Source organism: Leptonotus elevatus, chromosome 8 (assembly GCF_054856555.1).
Source record: "Leptonotus elevatus isolate MCC_2025b chromosome 8, RoL_Lele_1.0, whole genome shotgun sequence".
Taxonomy (NCBI): Eukaryota; Metazoa; Chordata; class Actinopteri; order Syngnathiformes; family Syngnathidae; genus Leptonotus; species Leptonotus elevatus.
The window spans coordinates 7,451,829-7,478,804 of NC_141246.1; the positions used below are offsets into that span (position 1 = coordinate 7,451,829).

Genomic DNA, 26,976 nt, shown 5'->3' on the forward strand with positions numbered 1-26,976 from the left:
TTTGTGAATTAGATTTAATGTGACAAAGGCTTGGATCATTCATGTCATCCTTGAAAACGTTCTATTTCATCAGATTCGTCATGTTTCATTGTAATTCCATACACCGGGAGCCCATTGAAAAGAGATAGAATGCTGCCATCTGCTGGCCATAGTTAGTGGCTGTTTTGGGATTTTACAACCCCAATGACAAGGCAGTGCTGCACAAGACGTTGCACTGCTCATTGAGAAAAAAAACGTAGTTGACGTCAATTGACGTTATTGGCGGCATTCATTAGGATTTCAGCATACGTCATTAAACGTTTTTGGCGTTTAAAGAGTTAACTATTGAAAACAACAAGAAAGAGACCATTCATATTTGTCTTTATTGACATTCCGTCATCGTCATTTGGAAAATGTCACAATGGCCCTGATGCACAAGTCACATCTGTTGTCAGTTGTTACAGTTAAGCTCCCACAAAAGAAGGAATAAAAAAAGTACATGTATACACTTCATTTCTGCGTATATGTTTTCAAATACGGTGTGATACATTTTGGTCAGAAACACAAGGCACATTTGGGACAATCACTAAGATATAACACAACACAAACAGGCCACATGTGGCCATTGTCAGACTTGGAAAAAAATAGTTTTTTAAGTAAAATTGCCTTCCTCTTCTGTAACTTCTATGTAAAATAGTAGAAACGTGTTTTTATGTGGCAGTCGCACGGGCGCAACCTGTTTGTCGACTTGACGGAACTCACCCCTCGCTCTTTTTGCAGAGGAGACCGAAGCAGATCTTGTGGAGATCTTTGTCTGTCGATGATTAGAACCGAGTCCTGCGGATTGGTGCGTGAACCTCGTTCTTAAACACACATAATCTGTCGACAAAAGTATTGGGAAAAGATGCTCTGGCAAGCGATTAATTAAAAAACAAAAAGATTTATCGCACAATTTTTTCCGTAATTAATCGCGATTAATCACATTTTTCTACTTCTGCGCCTACTTTTTTGTTGTTCAAAGCTTGTAACAGATATTTACTTGGGTAAAATCTTGGCAGTAAATGAAAATGAGTTAAGTGAGCAAATTTTTTTTATTAAATGCTTTAAAGAATTTCAATGAAGTTAAAGACACATCCCAATACTTTTGTCCACAAATGTTGTCACTGTATTGAAATGTTGAAAGCATTTTATGCTTGCCTATATTTTCCCTGAATATAGATACACCCTTAGTAGAGCCCAACAATCTACAACGGGCTAGTCGTTAGTCATACGTTAAATTATGCTGTATGTTTCCTCGTTGCACCTCGTGCTGCAATCCCGCTCTTTGCTCCCGTTTTTGTTTAAAGCTAAAATACGGCCGAGCGGAAGCGTCAGCGAGGTTTGTCGAACGCCAAAAAGTCGTTGATTGTCCACTGCAAGGCGTCAGGATGAAGGCTTCAAAAGCGCTCGTCCTCCGTTTATATTTCTGTTTTACAGAGGGTTAATTGTGATAAAAGTGCAAAATAAGAATCATGATAAGACTGATTTCTCGAACGATTGTTTACGTCCCTCGTAGAGGCTGTTCACATACTGTGTGTAGATTTACAGTGCTTAGCAAATGATTTGATCAGCATTCATTAACTCATTCACTGCCATTGACGATTATAAACGTCAAAAAATCATTTTAAGTTTTCTATTAGTTTAACTTTTTTTTGTTCTACTTTTGTTAACAAGAGTATGAAAACCTAGAAAAAACAATTATTGCACATTTAGAACAGATATAAAATTTGTGGTTAATCGTGAATTAATTATTGAAGTCATGCAAATAATTACGATTTAAAAAAATGTATCGCCTGACGCCCCTAATTTTTAATAATAATCTCGTCAGGTGATTACAATTGTTAATTGTAATTAATCGCATGACTTAGAAATTGTTTAAATTAATTTTGGACGTTTATAGTCGTCAATGGCAGTGAATGAGTTAATACACCAGTATGTAGATGCTCTTCAAGCTGAATAATGACATCATTGATAAACATCATTTCCTCCTGAAATAGTTGTGTTTATCATTCATTATGCTTCACTGGAGGGTCTATAAATGCCTGAAAACGCACCTTTTTTTTTCTTCAAACCAGAAAATCACATGATTAGTTATTGAACCAAAGGTCAGACCGATTGGTAGTCAAGCACAAAAGAGTACACATCAAAGCACTTCATGATGCTCTCTTCTAATTATTATTTTTTTTATGACAGGAGATTTAATCCATTTGTTAAGCACTGTATATCTTAAGCAATGACAAGTGAACAGCACTACACTTGTGCGAATGCAGTTGTGTCACATCGGGCCTAACACTTTTTGTTGCCTGCTTAAAATGAAACCACACACATTTGCGGTTTGCCATTTGCTGATGTTTTTTGTTCACCTATTTGCTGTTTTTGTGATCTGGTGGCATCTTAATGAACTAAGAGGAGGAGATTTATTTAGTCAGGCCGCAGACAAAAGTGCTTTGCCACCATCTTGTGGCAGCGATAGGTAATTACAACCTTTTTTGGCTGGGCGTCGATTACTTGAATTTTCTCTATTCACTTCAGAGCTCAGTCCTCATCTTCCACATATCGTCGGAGTTGACTGTGTACTGTATCGTATTGGGTCATTTGATAGGTCCAATATTTAACTTCTTGGAATAATCATTTTTGTGAGCAAACGACGAAAAGTGACCCACCACAACCTCCCCTCCCCATTATCGGCCCCTAAGAGAGAGCTCATCCTAGCTGACAACGGCTGGTTTGAGCAGGAGTGCCCTTGGAGGGACAACCACCCATGACAGGGGATCCCTCCCTCTGGGCGCCACCCCCGCTGACAGGTTTAAGACCTCCCCCTGGGACTCCGTACCTCCCTCGTCGCCTTCGGCGCGGCGCAGCCTTCCCAAAGCGCTCAACCCCAACATGGACGCCGCCGAAAGTCCAAAGTGAAAAAGCGGCGAGTCCGCCAGTCCGAGCGGGCCCAGGGCTCCTCGTCCTCCCACGGAGAAGAGCGACGCACGGGGGTGGCACAGCGCCGACAGGGGCAGCGTCGTGCCCAAACCCCCCAGGAGGGCCGCGGCCGCCCCCGGGTGGATGAGCCGGGCCCCCCCTGCGGCGATGAGGTCGGCAGTCCCCTGGTTGCCGAGAGGGCCCGGTTTTGGGGCGGCGCCCTGCTCCTGGCTCACAAAGTGACCGTGGGCTTTGATGTGCTTGCGTAGCGAGCTGGGGTCGGTGTAGCGCTTCAGGCAGCCGGCCATCTTGCAGCAGTAGGGCTTGTCCACGTAGTGCGTGCGGGTGTGCTTGAAGCGGTCGCTGGAGTTGGAGTAGCGCTTGCTGCAGCCCTCGTACGGGCAGATGTAGGGTTTCTCTCCTGGAGGGTGGAGAATACGAAAAATGTTCAGATTAGGGATAAACAAGTCATCAAATTCAAGTCGACATCGCAATGTAGTAAAATGCAGTTTTTTAATCAAAAAGACTGCAATTAAAAATATATATATATTGGAGTTCCCGATTGTCGGTAGGTTTTATTTTTTTAAATATATTTTTTAAATATTATTTTTAGGGCTGTCAAAATTGAAGCGTTAACTCTGGAGATTAATCACAATTATTTAAAGCATTAAAAAAAAAGAAACTCAGTTAACTCGCTTTTACTTACTTCCTGTTACGGCTTATAACCTGCCGCCAAACTTAGCCACTGGTGCGAAGATGTACAAACACGGACTACATATATATATATATATATATATATATATATATATATATATATATATATATATATATATATATATATATATATATATATATATATATATATATATATATATCGTTTTAACAGTTGTTGTTTTTAACAGAAGTATTCTATTCAAGGTTGAAATGAAGCTGTTAGAACAGCCTTTGATTTTAAATAGACCTTCTATTTGGTGATTTTTACATTAATTCAAATGTTTTTACTGAAGTAAATATCTGCTGCAAGCTTTGAAGAAAAAAGTAGAAGCAAATGTTGAAACATTTGATTAATCGCAATCAATTATGGATGAATTAGTTTTTTAAAAAAATGCATCGCTTAACAGCACAAATTATTTTTATTCGAAAAGCCAAAAGTCACAACAATGAATGACAACCCGACATAAAAGGACATAAACGGCGACCATAGCAACATGGTGGAACATGTAACCACGGAGCATTAATGAAGGCAGCGACAGATTCGGAGAAGCAAAATATTCCCCATCCATTGCCTTATTGACGACAATTGTTTGATGCTGCCGACGACAAAAATGATTTGTGGCAAATACGCTGAGTGAAAGAGAGAGGAACTCCACTGAAACCTGTGAGAGGGTTACCATGGCGACGCAAGGCTTATTATTTGCAGTGTTGTAAATGATTACCCTAAGCCTGCTTTTCGTCCTGCCCTCTTCACCTACGGCAAATAAAAACGTGTGCAGCGTGAGATCTTACACATTAAAACACACATCGGCACAATAGAAGTATCCCTTTCAAGCTATTTCAATGAACATTTAATCCTGCTTGTCATCTTTGTTTCTTTTGTGGCACCAAAAACGTTCATGGTTCAATGTGACCCGCCGCATGTTTAGGCTTAATCTTTGAGCTTTTTGAGTCCTGCGGAGCTCACCTGTGTGTGAGCGGGTGTGGATCTTGAGGTTCTCCAGGCGGGAGAAGCTCTTGCTGCAGGTGGGACAATGATGCGGCTTCTCGTTGGTGTGTGTGCGGATGTGGATCAGCATTTTGTACCTGGCACAAAAAAATTAATAAAGCAAATGAAACACACGCACACACATATATATATATATATATATATATATATATATATATATATATATATATATATTCAGACTCTCCCCAGCTCCAGTATTTCAAACAAGTTAATATGATATCATCTAATTTATATGCATAACACTTTGTTATTTGCTAAGTAAAAAAGGGAATATTAAAGAATTAGTGTGTAATCCTGTGAATAAGAAGCACCTCTGTATAATACCCCCCCCCCAAAAAAAATCACCCTTAAAAAACTTTTTTTTGTGTGTGTGTGTATTATGTACGTATACACGTATATAATACCCTGATTTGCTGATATTCTTTATTATCAGAGTGAATATGAATGGATAAAGATTCAAAACATACCAATGATGTGTAAATCACATTTAAATCCAAGTTTAAAACTATGCTCTTTTCCCATGCATATGATTAAGGTATTTTAAAGTTTTTTGTTTTTTTTAAATCATGCCTTCCAAAATCTTGTACTTGCACTTCACGCTGCTTTAGTCATTTTAGTAAGCAATTTTTTGTTTTTGTTTCATTCGTGTTATTCACTGGACTTTACAGTATTCAAAATACCGATGTCAAGACTATCATGAATATTAAATAAATAACTAAAAATATATAAACGTATATTGATAGTACTAATAATTACTTAGAAATATTAAATATAAATACTGCTATTTTAAAGAAAACGAAGAATGAAATCATATTCATTATGTGCTGTGATGTTGATTAACTCTTGGAATCAATAAAGAAAGGAAATATTTTGCACTTTAACATGTGACCTAATGTGACCTATCTTAAGGCATCTTATGCCACGGACTTGCGATTTCCGGGTTTCACACATCAGCGTTGTTTATTTTTTGTCTTCTTTTTTTTTCTTTTTTTCCCTTTTTTTCTTTTAAATAATAAACCCATTGATGGGAACGCACAACCTGAGGGACACGTCCCACACCTCGCAAACAGGAAACGGAAACAAAGCTAATGTGTGAAAATCAGGAAGTCGGAAGTCCTTCGTGGCATATACCCCATAGTTATACCACGCACGCGCGCGCGCACACACACGCACACACCTGGCGTTGAAGCCGCGTCCGTTGCGCGCGCAGCCCTGCCACTTGCAGCAGTAACCGTGATCCTTTTCGGGTTTGACGTGGGCGTCGTTGATGTGGTCCACCAAGTCTTGCAGCGACTCAAACAGCAGGTGGCACTACAGGACAAACACAAATCAAGTCAGTTTCAACAGATTTCAAATTTTCACACATTCACTCGAGTGACTTGTGATTTGGTGCCCTTGGCGGCAGATTGTCAACCCGCGGCAATAAAAAATAAATAAAAATAAAATAGGCCTATATATAATATTTAATAGCATACCACACAACAAATACCAAATTTCACAGACACCTACAACTAAAAAGTAAAATAAAAAAGTATGGCTTTACTATATATTTGTTCACATTAAACCAGCACGCAATTCTTATCTCTTATAAATTAACGTAGTTATGTAAAAACAATGATTTATGCAAATCTATTTGCAGGTATCTGGACTGGACTGACTGCTTTATTTTAAAGACAGCAAGCTTTGCCTCATTTTACACAGAGTAGCATGGACGTAATGGTGGAGTAAACAAGTTACAAGCAAGCTAAGAAGCTAACGCTATTTTCATGTTTATTTTTTACAAACAATGATGATTAAATGGCATACATGCCTCTACCCGGGGCCCGTTTTTCCTCCTTCTCCTTTCGCCGCTTACTTAATGCAGCACCTGAGAGCTTGGACCTTTTCATTGTAAATGTTTTTGGAGAAAAAAAAATGCATCTTTTTTTTTTTTGCCCTGCAATTTGACACCCCCTCCACTAGATGACGCCCGAGTTCGCCTGTGCCCAGGCAGTCATAGTTAAGAGGATATTTGGGTTTACAGGCAATTCTGAACTTTTCTCTCTTTTTTTTTTCGCTCAGAAGGGAGGTCCAGTATTTATGTACATGGTTACGAAAGAGAAATTACCTTCATCCAGCGGCATGCGAGCTGAGCGTCCAATGAGAGCTCGGGTGAGACTTGTTTGTCCCTTTTCTGACCATTGAAAAGAGAAGACGGGAAGTTGTACCCCATCGGTGGGCTCGCGATGGGCAAATAAAACGGATAGCGCTGAGGTGACGCGTCGCCCTCCACTTTTCGATGAAGTGTTGCCTCCTGCAATGTAAATACAAAACAACGTCGTCAATTCCCATTTATTGAAGTAGACATTTTATTTTATTTTATTGCCTTTTTGATTGCTTAGGCTTTCTGGTGAAATGGGAAGGTGGCAAAGGCATCTTATGGTGATTTTGACTCACCCGTGAGAAGGGGTGCGGCCGGGGGCTGCCGCTGCTCCTGCTGCTGTGGGGTGACTCCAGAGGCGAGGGAGGGGACGAGGGGGAGGGGGAGGGGGATGAGGGAGAGGGGGACAGGGAGGAGGCGTGTCTGGAGGAAGGCGACAGGCTGAGGTCCATGGCTGGGGGAGTGAAGCAGGATCCAGGTCGCTCGTGACATGGGGACTGGGAGTCTAGAATGGAGGGGGGGATACAGTAGGTAAGAACGAGGGTGATGACCTTGGCGGAGGTACTGAATCCCACCAGTTTTGTATGCGCATTCATACTTTTGCTAAATTTGTTTTAGTTGGCCAGAATTGAACCCCATACGTTGCCTTGGACATGTGAATTGTCGTCCGACCACTTTCTTTTTTTGCTCAACATAGTTAGAATGAATACAATAATAAAGAAATCACACGACGTACCATCACAACAGTCGACTACTGAGCGCAATAATTTCCCTGCAGCGCAGATAGGCCAAGCAATGTAGCGTGATCACCTGCAGCCAATGATGGTTAAACGATCGAACCCAGGTTAAGAACCACTGGGTTAGGGATCATTAACTCATTCACTGCCATTGACGGCTATAGGCGTAACAAATTCATGTTAACTATTTCTATTAGTTTAACTTTTTTTTTAAACTTTTGTTAACAAGAGTATGAAATTATTGTACATTTAGAACAGATATAAAAAAAAATATTAATCGTGAGTTAACTATTCACTAGTTAACTCACGATTAATATTTTTTCATGCAATAAATTACAATTAAAAATTGTAATCGCCTGATGCCCCTAATTTTTAAAAATCTTTTCTTTTCTTTTTTATCGCGTCAGGCTATTACAATTTTTAATTGTAATTAATCGCATGACTTCAATAGTTAAGTCATGATTATTCACACATTTTATATCTGTTCAAAATATACAATATTTTTTTGCTAGGTTTTCATACTCTTGTTAACAAAAGTGGGAAAAAATTAAAAACGAATAGAAATAGTTCAAATGAATTTTTGACGTCTATAGCCGTCAATGGCACTGAATGAGTTCATGTTGGTACAAGATTAAATAACATTTTCTGGCATAGACAAAGTACCTTTCCAGTATGAAAGACTGTTTAAAGTGATAATCATAAAATCATAGACATTTGAGAATAAATCCGAAATTGTAAGAGCATAAAAAGTCATAATATTACAATATTGAAGTCTTGATTTTATTTAAAAAAAATAAAGTCCAAATAATAAGTTATTATTAGGACTTTATTTTTATTAATAATGTCATAATACTACGAAAATGTAGAAATAGCAATATTATGAGTTCAAAAAGTATGATTATTAAAAGATAAGAACTCAATCAATTTAAGAAAAAGTCACAATTTGTATTGACAAAAGCAGAAATTTTACAAGAACGTCTTGAAATTACGAGAATAAATAAAGTCATAATTACACTGTATGATAACAACCTACTGTATGATGAGGTTCTAATAGGAAGTGGGTCATTACTCACATGGTAAACTTCAACAGGAAGTGGCAATAATTAAATTGAAGCCATCATATGGTCTCCTTTTTTTATTTTTAAGAATTGTCCGCTAGCTACCCAACTGTTACTTGTTGTGTCATTTAAATCCACCATATGTATTGCTCTTCTTTGTACTCTTAATTTTACTTCATTTTGTAATGACATCATTTATTTTATTCTATTTTGTGTGTGTGGGCCAAATACTCACGAGTAAGCACTTTTAAATGGTCGCTCACTCCAGTTTATTTCTCTATTGTTGCCAGTGGGGTACATATTTAGCAAGACAAAGCGTGGGCTGTCACATTAGTGATTTCTGCTGAGGTTTCTTTATGTCAGTCAGTCTTATGATACATACTCACAATTACAAACCTATGGTGCCGGGGGGGGGGACAATGCAATGCAAATTCTATTTGACAACACAACACACTGAGCGACCAACTGGGCCAGTTGATCAGATTAGGTTACTGGCAAAGAACAGAGAATCCACTTATGAGGTGATTGCATTAGGAAGGTAATGTAGATAATGTGCGCAGTGTGGCATCACGCGAGAACAATGACGCCTGGCCAGAAGTGGCCCAAGGTACGAGTGAAATAAGCACCTGTTTAGGACCTGGCATTCATATGTGAATATGTGAGCTCTGTACACAGTATTAGATACGTTTTTTTTTTTTTACTGAAGCTTTACTAAAGACCTAATTATTGCACTTTATGCATCTATATAGCCTACTGACCTACTGAAGTCCATTCATATTGTAAAATGACAAAGAAGCTCATTGCATCATACCCGTCGTACCATACCGGGCCGAATTACAATCCGATCAAACTGAACCGAATCGAATTGTTCCACTTTAAAATAAAACATCTCTGAATCCTATATCAATCGAGTATGTATCGAGATACTAGGGGTGCGAATTGCCTCGTACCTGGCGATTCGAGTCGTATCACGATTCATAGGTCACGATTCGATTCCATGCCGATTAATCCCGATACGAATCTATAAATTGATTATTGCGATTTATTTTATTTTTTTACTCAAATTGAGAAAATACTCATCAGTAAACTTGTACATGTACACTGTAAGATTTGTATGAAAATGTATTTATTTATCTGAAAATTCAGGCTTATAACTGAGCCACTGTATTTAGCAAACAGGCTGCAGTCTGTTTCACGTCTGAACAGCACTGAAATAAAATATTAAGGCTTCATGTTCCATTAATATAACATTCTTCCATGCTTAACGTGTGAATCCTAACCCTAAGTAAGACGTTTTGTTGAATATTCTCATAAAAAATGTATCTTTAAAAATCGATTCGCCCCATATCGAATCGATTCGAGAATTGCGCGCTGTAATATCGCGATATATTGCCGAATCGATTTTTTCTAACACCCCTACGAAATACATATCAAATTTTATTTTATTGAAGAGATGCACACGCCTAGTATATATGTATATAATTATGTATATCTTTGAAACCAAAAATAATAAACCCGACGACTGTACATATACGTTTATAGTATGATTGATTAAAAATCGATATTATTGGCAAAAAATAAATAAATATAATTCTGCTTAGGATGCACATGATGTTTCTGGTTGAGGCTTACCCGGGGAGGAAGGCGGTGACGGGAAGGTGGTGTAAATCAGACGCGGTCGCGAGTGGCTGCCGAGCGGCGCGCAGATGGACGATGAGCTCCTCTTTCCCAGTCGGAGGGGACAATGCGTTCGCCCCGAGGGAAGCTTCAGGTCCAGCGGCTCGTCCGAGGACAACATGGTGTTCAGCATCTGCAACCCAGCTGGGAAAGAAGAGCAGCACATTAGAAACGAATGCCGAGTCATCATTTTCTCATTCCAGTCATAATGCGTCAATGCGGAGGAACGTTTGAATGGCATCTGTATTATCTTCTCTGGACACCTGAATATAAGTCACAGGACCAGCCAAACTATAAAAAAAAAAAAAAGTGACATATAAGTCTTGAAAAATAAGAAACAACATATTCTCAACAACATCAAACCATTTTATACTAATTTATAACTTTGTGATCGGTTTGTGGTCGGTTCAAGCGACATGAGACCGATTCATTAGCGTCCCTCACATCTTTTAAATCCAAACCGATTTTCCGATTCAAATTTCGTTACACCTCGTCAGGCGTTTTGGAAGCATTGCGAACCGTCACAGCGTGAGTTTGCTCGAACCGTTCCTGTGCTCCAGGGACTGACTAAGGCTCTAAATGGTAGTTTTCCACCCGAGGTCATGTGATACTCTGGAAGAGCAAGAGCGAAAAAGCAGCTCCGTGACTCAAGCGCAGGAATTCTTGTTGGGGCCGAATGACTCAAAAGCCAGTTATGTGCTTCACGGGACACTCCAGGGGGGGGCGGAGGCTAATCTGCAGGAGCTGAACGGAACGGAACGTGTGAGGAAATGCGTAACAGCTGCACGGATAGTTGGGACAGCACGAGCTTTATTTACACCTTTTGGTCCAAAAACGAAGTGTTTACCACTCTGGTGTATGCTTGTGTTTTGAAGGAAGGAGGACCAGAAAGTTCAATGTTCGAGTCACAACTAATGATAAAAATTTTTTTTAAAAAAGAGGACCATAGCAGTGTTTTTGTCACTTCTCATCACTTTTTTTTGTGACCCTAGATCCAAAATACAAAGATAATAATAGTAAGAATGAATAATGACATTTTTATTTTTCCAAGCATTTTCTTTGCTATTCTGTTTTATATAGAATATAAAATTAATAATGATGATAATAATAATAATGACACTTTTTGTTGTTGTCATCAATATAAATTATTTGCGCAAACAAATGTACCTTTAGCTTTACCAGGCATTAGAAATGAACACGATACTGAAGAAACACATATTTATTTATTTATTTATTATTATTCTTTTTTTACAGGATGGGTAGATGGATGGATGGATGCTTTCTTCTAATATTTCAACAGTTTTGTAGTCACATAACTTCCCCCCCAATAAGAAAAAATAAAATTGTATTCATGAATCTTGTTTCCTGGGACTACAAGTATTACAACTTTGGAACAGATTTTCTAGTTTCATTATTTTCTTTATCTGTATCCTTCAATCTATCCATCTTTATCTAGCATAATATTTATTTATTTATTCATTCATTTATTATTTTATTTATTTATTCAGTTTTTCCAAGATGGATGGATGCAGAGCCGTTGATAGACAGAGTTTGGCCAACTCGGTTTCAGCAGGGTAACAAGATGGCGTCCATATGTCATGTGGCCAGCATTTGACCTATCAACAGCTCTGGATGGATGGATGGATAAGCATTATAGGATGGATGGATGTTGTCTTCTAATATTTCAACATTTTTGTAATAACATAATTACTCCGCCCCCCCCCCCCCCCCAACTAAAAAAAATACATATTTATTATTGAATTTTGTTTTCTGGAAATATTACAACTTAGGAACAGATTTCTATCTCCGTTATTTTCTTTAGCAGGGTGACCCGTTATCCCGCCCCTGCAATCGATCCATCTATCTGCCTATCTAGCTATTAATCAATCTCCAACATTTTCCCGTTTGGACTCTCCTTCCCCTCTGAATTTGGTATCACTACAAACAATCCTTCCCGCGATCACAGGCGGGATCCCTCGACGGTATGCGAGGCAAAAGGCAAAACCGCAGTGAAGTCAGTCTGCCGGCCGTCCACATGGCCACACTGGTTTCACATTCCACTGCAAACTCACTGACTTCTGTCTCGTCTCACACACACACACACACGCACGCACGCACGCACACACACACGCTGCTATTTGGAGTTATTGTGGAAGCACGCACATGCGGGACCATATGTACGCAGGCACGCACATTGAAGGCCTGAAATGGCAGCAGCAGACTCGTAACCCCTCGTGAGCCCCCCACCCCCCCCCCCCCCCCCCTACCGTAACACCACCACCATCCAACCTCCTGCAGCTCCTCCACCACTTTTCCCTCAATGACCTTATGTTTGTGGCAGCATGCCCAGACCCTCTTATGGATCCTTCTCCAGCCTAGAAAAACACCCTCTCACGCACATACACATACTGTATGGTGGAGATTCTAAACACATGTCAGCGACCAGGGACTTTTCATTCGGGGTTAGTTAACACACACACACTGCACATGCGTACAATTACCCCGAGGCACGCCCATGAGTCCACACATAACATACTATACATACACGCATGCAACGACTGGATGACCTCACAGCTCGTGGTGGGAAGTAACAAAGTAGAAATACTTTGTTACTGTATTTGCAAGGGGAGTAAAAGGGCGAGCAAGATTTGAACGTCGGCTCACTTCACTATTGGATGGATTTTTTTTGGGATTCAGCAAAGCCCAAGCTAACAGGTCAGTGCGAGGCTACGGGGTTGTGTCAGCTATCCATGCGCCTTGGCGGCCACGCCTTCTCTCTCTGATTGGTTGTTTGTCTTCGGGGCAAGGTGGTTTCATAAAACTCATATTTGAGATACAAGATGCGGCCAGAGAGGGCTGAATATGAGAGCAGAGTGTTGTTATTATTTATATATTTATTTGTGTATCTATTTCCACATTTATTTCTATTTTTATTTTTATTTTTATTTTTTGAATGCCGTTTGTAATTTTTGTATTTTTATTTTTGTTTATATATGTACGTATATATTTTTTGTTGTTTTTATTTCCTTTTATATAGTCTTAAATTAAATCTTAGAATATTTTTTAGATCCATTTTTATTTTCAATTTTATTTCCTATTATTATTATGATCATTATTTCATTTGGTCAGTTTTGGTCGTCCATGTGTAGGAAGCAGTTGTCATCGTCACGTACACAACAGAATACACTTCTACTTCTGCTACTTCTGTAAGTGATTCCATAAGATGTTGTAATAGTATTCATATTTTATTATAAAGTATATAAGGCTGTGAGGATTGTCATTTTCTGTCAAAATGTGTTCCTCCGCCATTTGTGTTAAATATTTATTGCTTCTACAATCTTAGGGTAACTGTCAATTTGAACTTTTAGCATGTCAATAGCATTTTGCATTGTTTGGTAGCATTAAGCTAAGCTGACTTTTTCGTACGGCAGTTATGATGTTTGGGATACACAAGATTCTCTTTATGCTAAATGTGACAGTAAACAGCTCCATATGTACGGCTGACTGTATTAATTAATTATTTTTAATTCTGTTTAATAATGTCATTTTTACAAAATACAACTTTATATAGTGCTTTTTTCCCCAATTTTGGGGGGAGGATGGAACGCATTAATGGCATTTCAATTCATTTCAAAGGGGAAAGATGATTTGAGATGCAATTTCTGTGAGTAATAAGTGCGGTCACTGAATGAATTCAACTCATATCTCAAAACCTTGCTGCATTTTTTCCTTAGTTGTTATTATTAGCTAATTTAGTTAGCCGTTAGCACAATGTTAGAAAAAGCTAGCTAAAATGTTTTATTAGCATAAAAGCCTGAGTTATTAAGAGAGGGAAACTATTTTGTGTATGTTTTTTAAATTCTTTTCAAGTTAATTATGGTATATAATTGACTGTACATCGAAGAGTCTGTACCTTTTTTTTTTTACGTTTACTTGAGTAAATGAGTAAATGAGTAAATTCAGTCAGCTGTAGTTCTCCTTTAGTACAGATGCTACCTTAGCCCCTCTGGCATGTGCTGTGTGTGCGTGTTTGTGCAACATACATATATACATACAGGAAATCTTCTATGGCGCCCTGATGTGGCCTCTTCCTTGCCTTCTATTTACTTTCTCTCTTCCTCTCTCTCTCTCTCTCACTCTCTCTCTCTCTCCACTTCCCTCCATCTCGCTTCTTCCTGTGGTTTTCCTCTCCCAGTCCTCCAGCAGAGCATACCTCGCCTGTTCTCATTTTCTCTGTCCCCGCAACATTTTCTTCTCCCTTATTTTGGATTCTCAACTTCCTTTGACTTTTATTTTTTTATTTTTTTGGGAGGCACAGCAGCCGTAACGGAAGGGAGGAGTCAAATAAGACGCTCCATCACTCAAATGAGGGAAGGATGTCGGCTCTTGATTTTGGTTGGGGTCACCGCCTTGATTTAGCCATATTGTAAGTCCTTTTGTCACAGGTCCTATATAGGTAAAATTCCCATTAGCCTAATTTACGAACGGGAGTTTTTAAAATGTAGGTTCTGTTGTCAATACAGATAACCTATTTTGTCGATGGGGGTGGATTGGGGTTCACAGATGAAAAAAATCTTGAAACTTAATTTTGATATATTGCCACCATATGACGGGCTTTTGTGCCTTTTTGTCCCTGACAGCAGCTCGGGATGTGTGTGTTTGTGTGCGTGTGTGCGTGTGTCTGCATTTGAATGGACAAAAACAAGAAGACGGTGTAGTTAGTCAGAGAGAAAAGGATTTCACGGACTCGTGTGGATGAAAGCTTCCAAGGGAGAGAATTCTGGGTTTCCCCTGACCACACCAACAAAACAGATGCGGATGGTACAATTTGGAATGGTAAAGGCCAATGTGTGTGCGAGTGTGTTTGTGTGGGTGTTTCCACTGCAGGATGACAATAGCTGTGTCAATAATGTGACATCATCGCATGGCAGCACAGTGTAATTCACAGATTTTATTTGTTTTATTACTTGTTTTTAGTCTAAAAATTGTATTTTTCAAGACCACTGTGGGGCTTAGTATTATTTTCATATTTTTCAAAACCTTGTCAAATAAAATTTTCTTGTTTTGTTGGCAGATAATTTTGCTTATTTGAAGTAATACTTTTCTTATTTTACTAAATATTGTTCTTAAATGTTCTAAACATGGGCCAAGGAAGACTGATTTTAATTTGTTTACAAAAACATAAAGGGTAAGATCCCAGGGTGTTTTCCCCCCACTAATGTTTGTAGTTAACAGGGGCCGACTGTGGGCAGTAATGCACCACATCCTTGATAGACAATAAGGATAAGAAAGTCAGTAAGAAAAGTACAAAGATATAGTGGGGGGTGGGGGGGGGGCAAAGATGGGGTGCCTCCCACTCCGCCTTTCAAAATTCCCAATGGGTCATACTGCATGTTGCGTCTTAAAGGCGCAGAATGATGCAACTCTGCCGAAGCAGTCTGTAATCGGCACCGGTCGGGGCCTTCATCGCTTTGGGTGGGGGGGGGGGGGGGGGTTCATTGAAGGAGGAGTGGGCGGAGCCATCCCCAAAAAGAGAAAGGTGATGATGTTCTTTTGAGAGTGCTTATAGTTTCACTAATATTTATTTTTATTGTTCTGTATTTTTGTGGCATAAAAACCGCCAATACAGTACAAAATTGATGTAAATGCATTTTTAGAAAGCTTAAATATGTAGATACTTTACGTCAATTAATTTTGGCCTGCGTGTCAATGGCGATGCTAAGCTAATATCCATGCTTTCCACTCCATTTGATTGGACAGATGCCCCTACCAACATGGCTGCCACGAAGGCACGTCTGTGAGCCTGCTCTAGTCTTCTGTATATCTGTGACAATTTATGTCTGTTGATTGCCTGTCTGGGGCCAATTCTGGAACTAACAGACTTTGACAGCAACTGTATAAAGGGCCGTTTGGAGTGGACTGGACACTATTTTCTGTCCATTGAATCTGGAGTCTGTGGGTTTCCGGGTCCGTGAAATGGATGTTCCACTATATAGTCTAAGTTACGTCGTCCTGCACTACTGATTCTAAAGGCCCTGGGCAGATTAGATGGACATGGCAGCACATAGAAACTGAAATCGGATTGGGCAAATAAATCTAACATATTAACAAGTTCGAAAAATTCAGCCCACGATACTAGTTATAGACACAAAATGATATCCATGCCTGGAAATAAACCTGTTTTGGTTTGAAAACAGCCATTTTCAGACGGATTTCTAAAGGCTCATACTTTGACGAAATCCATTCATCCATCCACTTTTCTTCATTAGGTCACAGGTGAGCTGGTTTCCTCCCCATACTTAAATCTACCTGCATTCTTCTGCATTCCCTCTGAATACTGTGACACTTTGACCCCGTCATTGCGCTACTCTGCATGAACCGTGTTGAGGCAAAACACATTTCCTCGATTAGTCAACTCCAGAGGTAGAAAAAGCAAAGCATTGTAAAGAAATGGTGGTTTTGTGGAACAGCTCAACGAGGAAGAAAGAAGTCATACATTCCTTAAATTAGTTTTTTTTTTTAAACGAATAGAATGCAATTTAATCTCTCAAAGTATCTGGGGAAAAACCATTAAAACCCATCTGTAATTATGGGTCAGGACCTTCATTCATGTTGGCCTTAGATGCAGTCCTGCAGCCACACTACCACGGGATTATGGACTGTTTATTTAAGTAGTAGTGGTGGAATGAATAACTAGTACGCATCATAACTATCTTAAATGCAAAAGTGTGTCATGGATTTATAAAGTGTTTGGCAACATTTTAAATGGATTGAGACGTCACCTGAAACAGGGTCACGGTCTTCGGATTCGTCAGCATCTATTGTACTGCCTTTTGCAGGAAAACCCTTACGGTTTTTTTTAAAATTATTATTATTATTGTTATGTTTATCCTAATTGTATCATATTGCAGTTACTTCTGCGATTCATAAATTTATACATGACTTGTCGTTGGCTATATTGCATCTCGCGCTGTCGATCACTCTCGACTTTTCTGTGGAATGAAGACTAAAGCCCTTTTCGCACTGCACTTAGCAAGGCGCAGTATGCCATTGACGAACCTATTCTTTGCGTATGGCATGGAGCAAGACAGTCCTCCAATGAATACGACCGCATAGGTTGTTTTAAAATGTGCCATATTACGACCAAGTGTTACGTATTGTAGTTTAGCGACCCCTGTCGGCCATGTAAATAGCAAAAAAAAATGGTCAACTTGAACCATAAGGTGAGTTACTGGGACTCAAACCCGGGTCGCTTGGTCGGAAGACGAGCGTCTGTCTGACTGAGCTAATAGGCCAGTGATTGTTTTAGTGTTGGCTCCATGTTTTGTAACGTCAAACATACTACAACCAGCCTCTTCCGAACCTCAACCATTCGTATCCCGTCCCAGAAGTGACCACGAATTTGTTTGTGTCCATCCTCCCTCGATCCGAACCGCCTGTTCGAGATTACAATTCGTTCAATTAGCTGGTGGTAGGCTATAATAAGTTAGCCAATGTTTAGTTTACCGTAGACATGGTGGTTGTTGTACTTTGCAATAAGTTAATCATTTCATTTTGGCTTATTTTAGTCAGTGTGAAATGTTGCAAAAAAATGTGGACATTCTCTGTCATTGATGCACTCTTTCCTTCTGACTTGCGCTTATTCTACATGAGTCCGCAGTCACAGTCTGTGTGGAAAAAGAATCACCGCAAAATCTTATGATAAAGCGAATATACCGCCATATAATTGCAATTATTATTATTTTTTAATCTGTGAAGCACTGAATCTGCCAAAAAGTCCAATATACAGCAAGTGATGATATAGTATGCAAAAAAAAATAAAAATAAAAATAAAAATCGAGGAATGAATTGTTCTATTCCCTGTTGTCAATCGACGAAATGTACTCAAATGCCCATCCTTACCAAAATGATACCAAGCGATACTTTTGCTTGGTGGACACAAGTGAAAGAGTTCAACTGAAAATGATGTCCCTCCTTTGTTTGAGTCTTGTTTGTCACACCAATTTAACCACATTAGATTTTCAAATTAACACTTGTTTTCCATCCTTCCACTTGCCAGGGTCCTCTATTCTCTCCCCGCTTCTCATGCTTTTAACCCCCGCCCGCCATCCCTCGCGCGCCGCCACCATCCCGCCACTTGGCAGCGGGACAAGGTCAACACACAGAGAGCGTTCTCTCCTCTCTGCTTTCCCTCCCTGTAATTCCTCATCAGCAGCAGAGCAACAGATCCCCCCCCTCCGAACAGCCGCCCCTCTCTCCCCGACTTCCCTCTATCCTTTCATCCCCCGCTGCCTTTGGAGAAGCGAGGCAAAGACTAAAGATGGAGAGGAGGATAAAGAAGCGGCAAAGGTAGAGAGAGAAAAAAAGCCGGTCATATGGGGGGAGGCAGACGAGGTCGAGAGCAGCAGAAAACGATCCTGCTTGCTTTCCGCTGTTTCTGTTTCGCTCTTTTGTCATCTGGACTAAAAAAAAATTTTTTTTTTAAAAAGACACTGCAGCGCCTCACATTCCTGAGAGCCGAGCAGATTCACCCAATTTGTTTCCACTCTGAGAGCATGTGCCAGTAAATAATAACCAATCCCAGCTGTAGTGTCGGCTCTAGGTCTTATTATCCTGCGGGGAATCAAAGGGGGAAACAAGCAAAAATGCCGCCATTAAATAAACGCCTAACAAGACGAGAAGGGTCAACAAATCACACGTTTTTTAATATGAACAGACAGCAGTTAACAGGGAATTGATCATTTCTTACGTACACTGCAGATCTTGAGTTGCCAATTCTGATTTAATGCTTGGTGCAAATGTTTACACCGGGTAGTGACAACACGGAAGCAAAGCATACAGTGACGTTGCGGTTTGGCATTTTATTACGGATTTTATTTAACCCATCCTCCAGTGAAAAGTTTATTTTTGCTTCACTCCTAATGTATGTACTGGCCTGTGTATACTAAACAACCCGACATTAATGTGGGGTTTACGTTCCAGATCATCTCTGCAGTAAGTGAAATCACTGTACATATTTAAATAATCCCTACGCATGTTTTTCTATAGCATTCATGGCACTTGTGCGTTAAGGTCTTCCAACACTCTTTGAAACAATACAAACACAGAAAGAAAGAAGATTTTACTTATGCAATGATGGACACACAACAAATGTGTTATCTGTGTTTTCATTTAAGTTTAGATTTACACGTAATGTTGATAGGTGTTGTTTAGGCAGGCAAGGGCTATATGCTAATTGATACATATCAGATTTTAATACACATTTGGAAGATACATTTTTTCCCCCCATTATGCTGCCATGACGCATATCCCAACTGTGCCACTTGAGAGTAAAAAACTGGAATTGTTCAGTGTAAAAGCGGCCTTAATGGCTTCAATCAGGTCTCAAAGCCCAAACCACTTTTTATATTCCCGTGATGGAAATGCTAAGTGGTTGAAGGTCAAGGTGGGTTCCGCATAACGAGGGAAACGGCGGACTAATTTCAGTCTGTAATAACAGAGTACAGAAGGAGAGTTGAGAAAAGAGGAAGCAGACACTTAAAGCAAACAATGAAGGGGGAAAATGTTTTCACCAGGTATAGTTGACAATTCCATTGACTGAGGTACGAGTGACACAGCTTATGAGTTTTTCAAGATATGAGCGATCATTAGTTTGTTTGTTTTTTGCTTTTGAGAATTACACTTTGCTTATTTCAACTAATCGCATGACTTTAGCTTAAAAAAGGTCAGTTTCGTTTATGCTAATGAACAAGACAAAACATCACTGACATGCTAACAATTAGCATCGATAGTCATGATTTTAGAAACAATTGATATCTTAATACAATACAAATGTAGTCATACTCAGATAATCCGCACAGGCATATATCCTTTATCCTCTATGAAAAAAATGACAACGTTCACAGCAACTTACAGAGTAGTACTACTGTAGAAGAAAAAGTATATTCTTCTTCATTTGTGTTTGCATGATTGGAAACACAGTACTGCCTCCTGGTGGCCAAGGCAGACACATCAAAAGGAGCAGCACAATAAATACATTGAATTAGACGACAAGATATCTCACTATTCTTTTGCGAGTAAACTTTTGGCCCTAATTTACTTCTGAAAATTGATAACGTCAGGAAAACAAAGACAATTTAATAAAAATCTGTACAGATTAGGCTACATCACTGATCACATGGAAAATAATATGGATGTGTAATTGATTACCTAAAACAAATTTGTCGGTTCCATTTCCAGAGTCCTGAACTTACACTGTTGGATGCAATTTTGTTGATTCTTAAGACACGAATCGTAAATTGGGGCATTTTAGAGCTACTTTTTGTTGCTGTGATCCTCTATTATACCTCCTACTGTCTTTCGTTGTGTTTAAATGGTGTCCGGGTAAGCGTTATTTTTCAAAAGGGTTGTTTTAACTATATTTAGCGTGGACCAATATATACACTTTTGAAGCGTGTATGTGTGTGTATATATATATATATATATATATATATATATATATATACAAAAAGCCTGCCAACCCACCAAAATGAAGCTGATTTTTTAAAATACAAAATTGAAGCCCTTGCGATTTGAAAATGTCAATTTGAATTAAATCAATTATTCAGATCTACTACACAAACTACACTATGTATTGTCCCTTCTTTTTCACAAAACTAGTCCAAACCTTAAAAACTGAAGCAGGACAAATATTTTTTTTTTCCAGTGCCAAAACACTGTGACGATGATGTTGTAATAGAAGACACATCAGGCTGGGAGGCAGACACCAAACCAAAGCGTCAATATCATCGCTGATGCCATAAATAAAAAAGCAGAATGAAAAACAGTATGAGCAACAAGGCTTTTGGTTCCGCTCTGATTCATCTGGCGTGACACTTCATCCTTGTTTACCATCAAAACCCTTTTTTTTTTTTCTTTCTCACGTTCCACTTACTCGCTTTGTCAGATCCTCCTCGAGGAGACCAAAATTATTTTTTCCTATTTCCTCAAACACAGCCCTGGAAGAAAGCAACAGGCAGGCAGCGAGTGGACGGGAGGGGGAGAGAATGAGAGTGATGGAGGGGAGGTCGAAGGCGGGTGTGGGGGGGGTTGTGTCGGGTGGGGTTTGTGGAATTTTCTCTATGTTTGGTTTGGAAGAGAAGAACCCCGGCTCTGCACTCTCATGAGGATAATGGAAAAGAGGGGAGAAGAAAAGCAGGGTTATGGATGTGTTTGTGTGTGCGTGGACCCTCACAGGTGGTCGCGCTTTGTGTGCGCACGTGCATGCGTGTGTTTGCCGTATTGTGCAAGCGTGATGGCACAGCTATGCGCGGCCGAAAAGCATGTGAGCACATGTGTCTGCTTATTTGCAGATGTTGGCACCGAGGCGCATGCGAGCTTTCAGTCAGGAGACGGGGAGACGAGGTGAATAAGACATTCCTGGGATGAATGGATGCAGGGAGCCAGCGGTTGGTTTGTGGTCGCATACTAAGAGGAGAAAAATGAATGTCTGGTGCAGGGCTGCGCCCAGAAACAATACCGCAGCCAAGCAGGGAGCCAAGCAAAAGCGAGAGGAATAGCGTTGCATGTGGAGGAGAACCAGGGGAGGCCTGCTCTGCCGCTCCATCGCCTCCCACCCTCCTCCCCTCCCATGGAGGACCAGCTCGCTCCTGCCCCTGCTGCCGGGGCAAGCGCTGCTTTTATGGCTCCTCTGAACCCGCTGAACTTATCATGTACAAACAGCGGGCCAGTGATAGTCAACAGCCAGCAACACAGCGAGGGGAGTTTAGGAGGAGGAAAGGGGGACGTCACTGCACTCTCCCTCCTCCTCCTGTATTTAAATGGAAATTTATGTTTTCATTGGTTTGGGTCAAAATAACCCAGATTGGGTCAAAAAAGGGACTGACACACCTTTTTGGGGTTACTTGTTCGAACAACCCAAATAGTTGGGTTGGTCCCTTTTTGACCCAAATTATTAAAAAGTTATTTGCCAACGTTAAATGAAGCAACAACAAAAAAACATAGCAGTACGAGTTTTGGCCACTGGCAATCCGTGGCAGATAGCAGACTGATCCGGTGAGTTCTTCTGCCAAATCACCACCTTTGTTCAGATTAAGTGTCCTTAATAGCTTTTTTTATTTACTTGTGGGATCTTAAAGTGCTTATAAAAGTATTAATTTACTCCATGTGCGACGCACTAATATGGCTTCTACTTTTAAACTCATGTATTCAAATTTTACCTTTTGTTTGAAAAACTCGGCTGAGTTTTTCCCCTTTGGACATATGAACATACGTTAACAATTGGGAAAAAATATATATTTATGTGATGTGTGAAAACGTATTACGCACTTAAAATAACAAAGGCTGAAAGATTTTTTTATAGTGTTGGTCAGTACCTTTTTGACCCAATTTGTTTATTTTTAACCCATCTGTTTTTAGCTGAATGACGCTGATACCCCCACTCCCCACACCGAGTTTCAATGGTAAACCCAATAAAAAACTTCTTGACAATAATGTTATATATATATATATATATATATATATATATATATACTAGTCTAAATATGGTGTTTTATTGTTTAGTGGAATATGAGTTAAGCAACAAAATCCAGCTATTTTTATTGATATCAGAACGCGGCCATTTTGCCACTTGCTGTCGAGTGAAAATGACATCACAGTTGCTCAGGTCTCAGCTAACAACCAATCACAGCTCACCTTCAGAAAACTGGTGTGCTGTGACTGGTTGTTGCCTGAGCCCTGAGCAACTGTGATCTTCAGTCGATAGCAAGTGCAAAATGGCCGCCCCCTGAAATGAACAAAAACAGCTGCATTTTGCTTCATAACTCATGTTCCACAAATGGAATATTAATCAGAATGTCATGTTTAGACTAGTGAGGTCACATAATATTGTCAAGAAATGTTTATGGTTGACTTCCCATTTAAATTAGCCATTCATTTGGAGTCTGAACACAGGGAGATAAAAGGCAATAGCTCCATTGAGTTTTGTTAGACGCTCAGATTAGCATTAGCTAACAGCATTAGCTTCTGGTAAGCGGTACATATACTCGATTGCTCGGTGAAGTTGTCAACAGGGTGATTCATATTACGTCCGCTGCATGTGCCCCATATGCAGAGCCACACAGTAATCGATGAGTGAAGTGCTGCCTCTTTGAGGGAAAATAGAAACCAGATCTCTCCCTAACTTCACCCATGGTAACAAAATCCTTATTCACCATTTGCTGTATACAGGGTTGGGGAATCCAGGTCCAGAAAGTAAAAACCCTGCCACAGATTGGCTTTAGCCACAGATGCTTCTTCTTAACTGGCAGGTAAACGAGCTGATAGAAGCACCTGTTGAGTAGACGCACCTGCGGCTAAAGTCAAACAGTTTCAGGGTTTGTTCTCTCTGGACCTGGATTCCCCAACCCTGGCTGTATAGTATGTGGGGCGGAGTGAGTGCTGGCTCGCTTTCATAAGACAAATGGGCTGATTTCAGCAAGGCTAAAAACGTAGGGTGTGCAAAATTTTATAATTATCGATCCATGGGGTATTTTCATGGTAACGAGTGACAGGCATGTGCACAAGATTCCCGGGAACGGGAGGGGAAATGCACAATGTGCCTCCTCGGTATGGCGCTGGTATATAACAGCAACGCTGCCATTGCCCAATTACTTCTGGACCTAACTGTGTATATGAGCAGCTCATAGCCGCCCCTTCCCAAGCAGCAGACAGTGTGGGTGGAAAGGGGCTTTTATGCAAGACGCACCCAAGAACAGGAAAAAGACTCGCGTCTGACCTTTTCGAGTCCACAGTATGATGCAACGAGGCTGCAACCTGCTGCCGTCAACAGCATAGAAAGAAACCCTCACATTACGCTAAAAAAACGACCGCCCCAGATCGCCATCGTCACCATCACGGAGAAGGAAAATCTGGCAAGGACGGTCAGGAAGAAACAACACCGCCTCTTGGGGCCCTGGCGGGTGTTGAAATCCGAGTGAGTTGTCTTTAAAGGGAGACGGGGAGTCAAGGTTGGGGACTGGAGAACTTGGGGGAATTCAGGTTGGGAGTAGGTGGAGTTGTGAAAGGGTTTTCATCGGGATAGCGCGATGAAAGATGGAGGAATGGCTTGCTGAATGTTCTAAACTCCTACTTCCATTCCGGTGTCATCAGAACAATGACACCCGGAAGGGTTGTGCCACATCTCAAGATGAGCAGTTTGGTTCATTCGCATCAATTTGAAATTCATCATCAATCAAATCCAATACAGTGGATCCCCACATACACGCAGCTTTACACCTATTTGCTGATTGCCACTCATAATATCATGGCTCTAAAATGGTCAACTTTACAATTCCATTACAAAAACATGACATTTTATTGTCGAAAATCCAGTCTAGTAGCACAATAGAGAAGTTTAAAAGTCTGTATTTTGAAACATATTTGGACAAATATATTTTCTTAATGTAATTTTTTTGATAATGTATTTTTTTTTTTGTAATTGTTATTTTAGTTTTGTAATGTTAGATTTTATGATGAGTAGATATATATATAAATATATATATATATATATATTTATATATATATATATATATATATATATATTTATATATATATATATATATGTATATATATATATATATATATATTTATATATTTATATATATATATATATATATATATATATATATAAATATATATATATATTTATATATATATAGTCTGAATTTATTTAAAATAACAAAAGTAACTATCATTTAGAATACAAATAATTTTAAATATTGTCCAAAATAATTGAGTTGGTGCAAAATCCACAAGACAATAGGGTAGCGCAGATGTTGTAATATTTTATGTTTAGATTTTAATATTTGATATAACTCTATTTACAATATCAAAGTTAACATGCAATTGAAAATAAAATGTTATTCTTTTATGAAAATATATTTAAACCAAGAAAAGTTAAACATTTTTAAAAGTCAATATGTTAAAAATAAGATGTGAAATAAAAAAGAAGAAAATTTTATTTTTATATTTCACTTTTAGATTTGAATTTTTACATTTTTGGGGAAAATATGTTTGTAATGAGAAAAGAAAATTATAATTTCCAATAATTTTCAAAAGTCATTTAGTCAAATTAAGTTATGTTATAGGCCTATTTAGATTTTAATCTTGATCATGTATTATTATTGAATAATTCTAATAAGTAATTAGTAAAAAGTCCAAAATTATATTATTTTTTCTTTTCTTTTTTATGGTTGGGTAAAGAGAAAAATACAAATACAACAAAAAATCCTACAGAAAACAGCCTAGAGCTAATTTTGGCTTTACATTAACATGCTAATGAATGAATGCAACCACAAAACATAGATACACATGGGTTATGAAGTGGCATTTAGTGACTATTTCGTGCAATTACAAAAAAAAAATCATATCTGCTACTACTACAGAAATTAAGTACGATATTTTGTCGTCAGTCTCGTCTGCGGGGTTTGGGAGCTCCAAAACACACGTTGAGTGTTTTTGGGAGGAGAAGAACCAGCTGAGTGTAACGTGTGAGTGAGCTATTTACCTCTCAAATGTCTTCTAGCAGGCAACCTCCTCTCGTCTCAAGATGATTCCCAGCCTTCCCAAAAACAAAACAAAAAAACAAGCAATACAGAGCGAAGGCACAAATGACAATAAAATCAAACGCGCTGTTGCCACATTTCTCGCAACATCATCGACTGCTTCTTGGCTTGAGTCGAGAGAGAGAGAGAAAAAAAAATACAGATCCTTGAGCCGTGCGAGCTTTTTTTTGGGTGCGCAAGTAGTTTTCACTGGAGAAAACCTTGTCGTGGAGGAAAAAAAAAGTCGAAATGTGCGATGAGGGAGAGGGGGGGGAAGATTTGCCGGGCGCTGGAGCGACGCTCACTTGCGACGCTGGTCAACTGAGGATCCAGGAAGGCGGTGATGAGGGAAGAAGAGGCTGCCTGGGTGGAGACGAATGGGTGGGCAAGAAGGAGGGGGGGGGCATGTCAAAACATCTGTCCAGGGGCGGTTGTAGCCATTTGGGGGCCCAAGGCAAACACAGTTAACCCCACCATCCGTCCTGCAAAGATTTTAAACAGTAATGTTTACTGTTGTTCACATAAGTTTAAATTAGTTTTGAAATAATGGCTGTTTTTAGAAAAATAACTTAAATGAGGACCATTTCATTATTTTCTTTTTGCTATGCGTGTTTATTTAACACACGCACCCCCCATTCCCTATCAACCCCGCATCTATAAGAACTTCAGCTGGGTCAAGCCCCGTGGTGGACAAAAATGTAAAAATTCTAACTAGCTATTATGGTAGTCGGCTTCCTGGCTACTGTAGTGTCTAACGCCCAATTCACACTGACTCCGGAACCGACGCGGTCCGTTTTTCGTACGGGCAATCCGCACGGACTGCAATTCACACTGCGTGCGTTGCGTGAGCTGTCCGGAAATCTGCACCCGACAGGCCACAAGATCACGGGGGTTTACGCTGGAGAGTTGACTTAACAACCATACATAGAGTCCTATTGGTAAACAATAGCCACACTTGCCTGTTGTCACATCGATATGCTTTTGGAGATTATTTCTGAGACTTCTACCATGGGTAAGTACGTTTTGTGTTTAAATAGTGTTATCTTGTCATGTTTAATTTAGTCTGAGCTCGTTTTTTGTTTTAAATGTCCGACTTGTCATGCTTTGTAGTTAGCTATCGTCCCTCCCC

General features: G+C 39.6%; 2 protein-coding genes across 2 annotated transcripts in view; one reads left to right on the top strand and one right to left on the bottom strand.

Moving 5' to 3' along the window:
* LOC147169542 (uncharacterized) overlaps positions 1 to 24,242 on the top strand; it is a 70,039-nt gene extending 45,797 nt beyond the window's left edge. Inside the window, exons 4-6 of the mRNA XM_086082041.1 lie at positions 21,618 to 21,669; positions 21,764 to 22,077; positions 24,141 to 24,242. Coding sequence (XP_085938167.1) covers positions 21,618 to 21,669; positions 21,764 to 22,077; positions 24,141 to 24,242 — 468 coding nt within the window. The remainder of the gene's footprint in view (positions 1 to 21,617; positions 21,670 to 21,763; positions 22,078 to 24,140) is intronic.
* On the bottom strand, positions 344 to 26,197 carry LOC147169545 (zinc finger protein GLIS2-like). Its single transcript, XM_086082948.1, has 7 exons — positions 25,811 to 26,197; positions 10,222 to 10,410; positions 7,091 to 7,299; positions 6,762 to 6,947; positions 5,832 to 5,965; positions 4,613 to 4,731; positions 344 to 3,352 (listed from the first exon to the last, which is right to left on the bottom strand). Exons 2-7 carry the CDS (start codon positions 10,397 to 10,399, stop codon positions 2,727 to 2,729), a joined length of 1,452 nt encoding a protein of 483 aa, XP_085939074.1. The 5' UTR covers positions 10,400 to 10,410; positions 25,811 to 26,197; the 3' UTR covers positions 344 to 2,726.
* Between the last annotated feature and the right edge of the window lie 779 nt (positions 26,198 to 26,976).

Bases quoted from the DNA above. Each gene is read 5' to 3' on its own strand.
- LOC147169545 (XM_086082948.1), bottom strand. From the start codon at position 10,399: ATGCTGAACACCATGTTGTCCTCGGACGAGCCGCTGGACCTGAAGCTT. The intron at 6,948-7,090 runs GTGAGTCAAAAT...TTTACATTGCAG, and splicing joins GGCCGCACCCCTTCTCACGG to GAGGCAACACTTCATCGAAA. The intron at 4,732-5,831 runs GTGTGTGCGTGT...TTTTTGTGCCAG, and splicing joins GGACGCGGCTTCAACGCCAG to GTACAAAATGCTGATCCACA.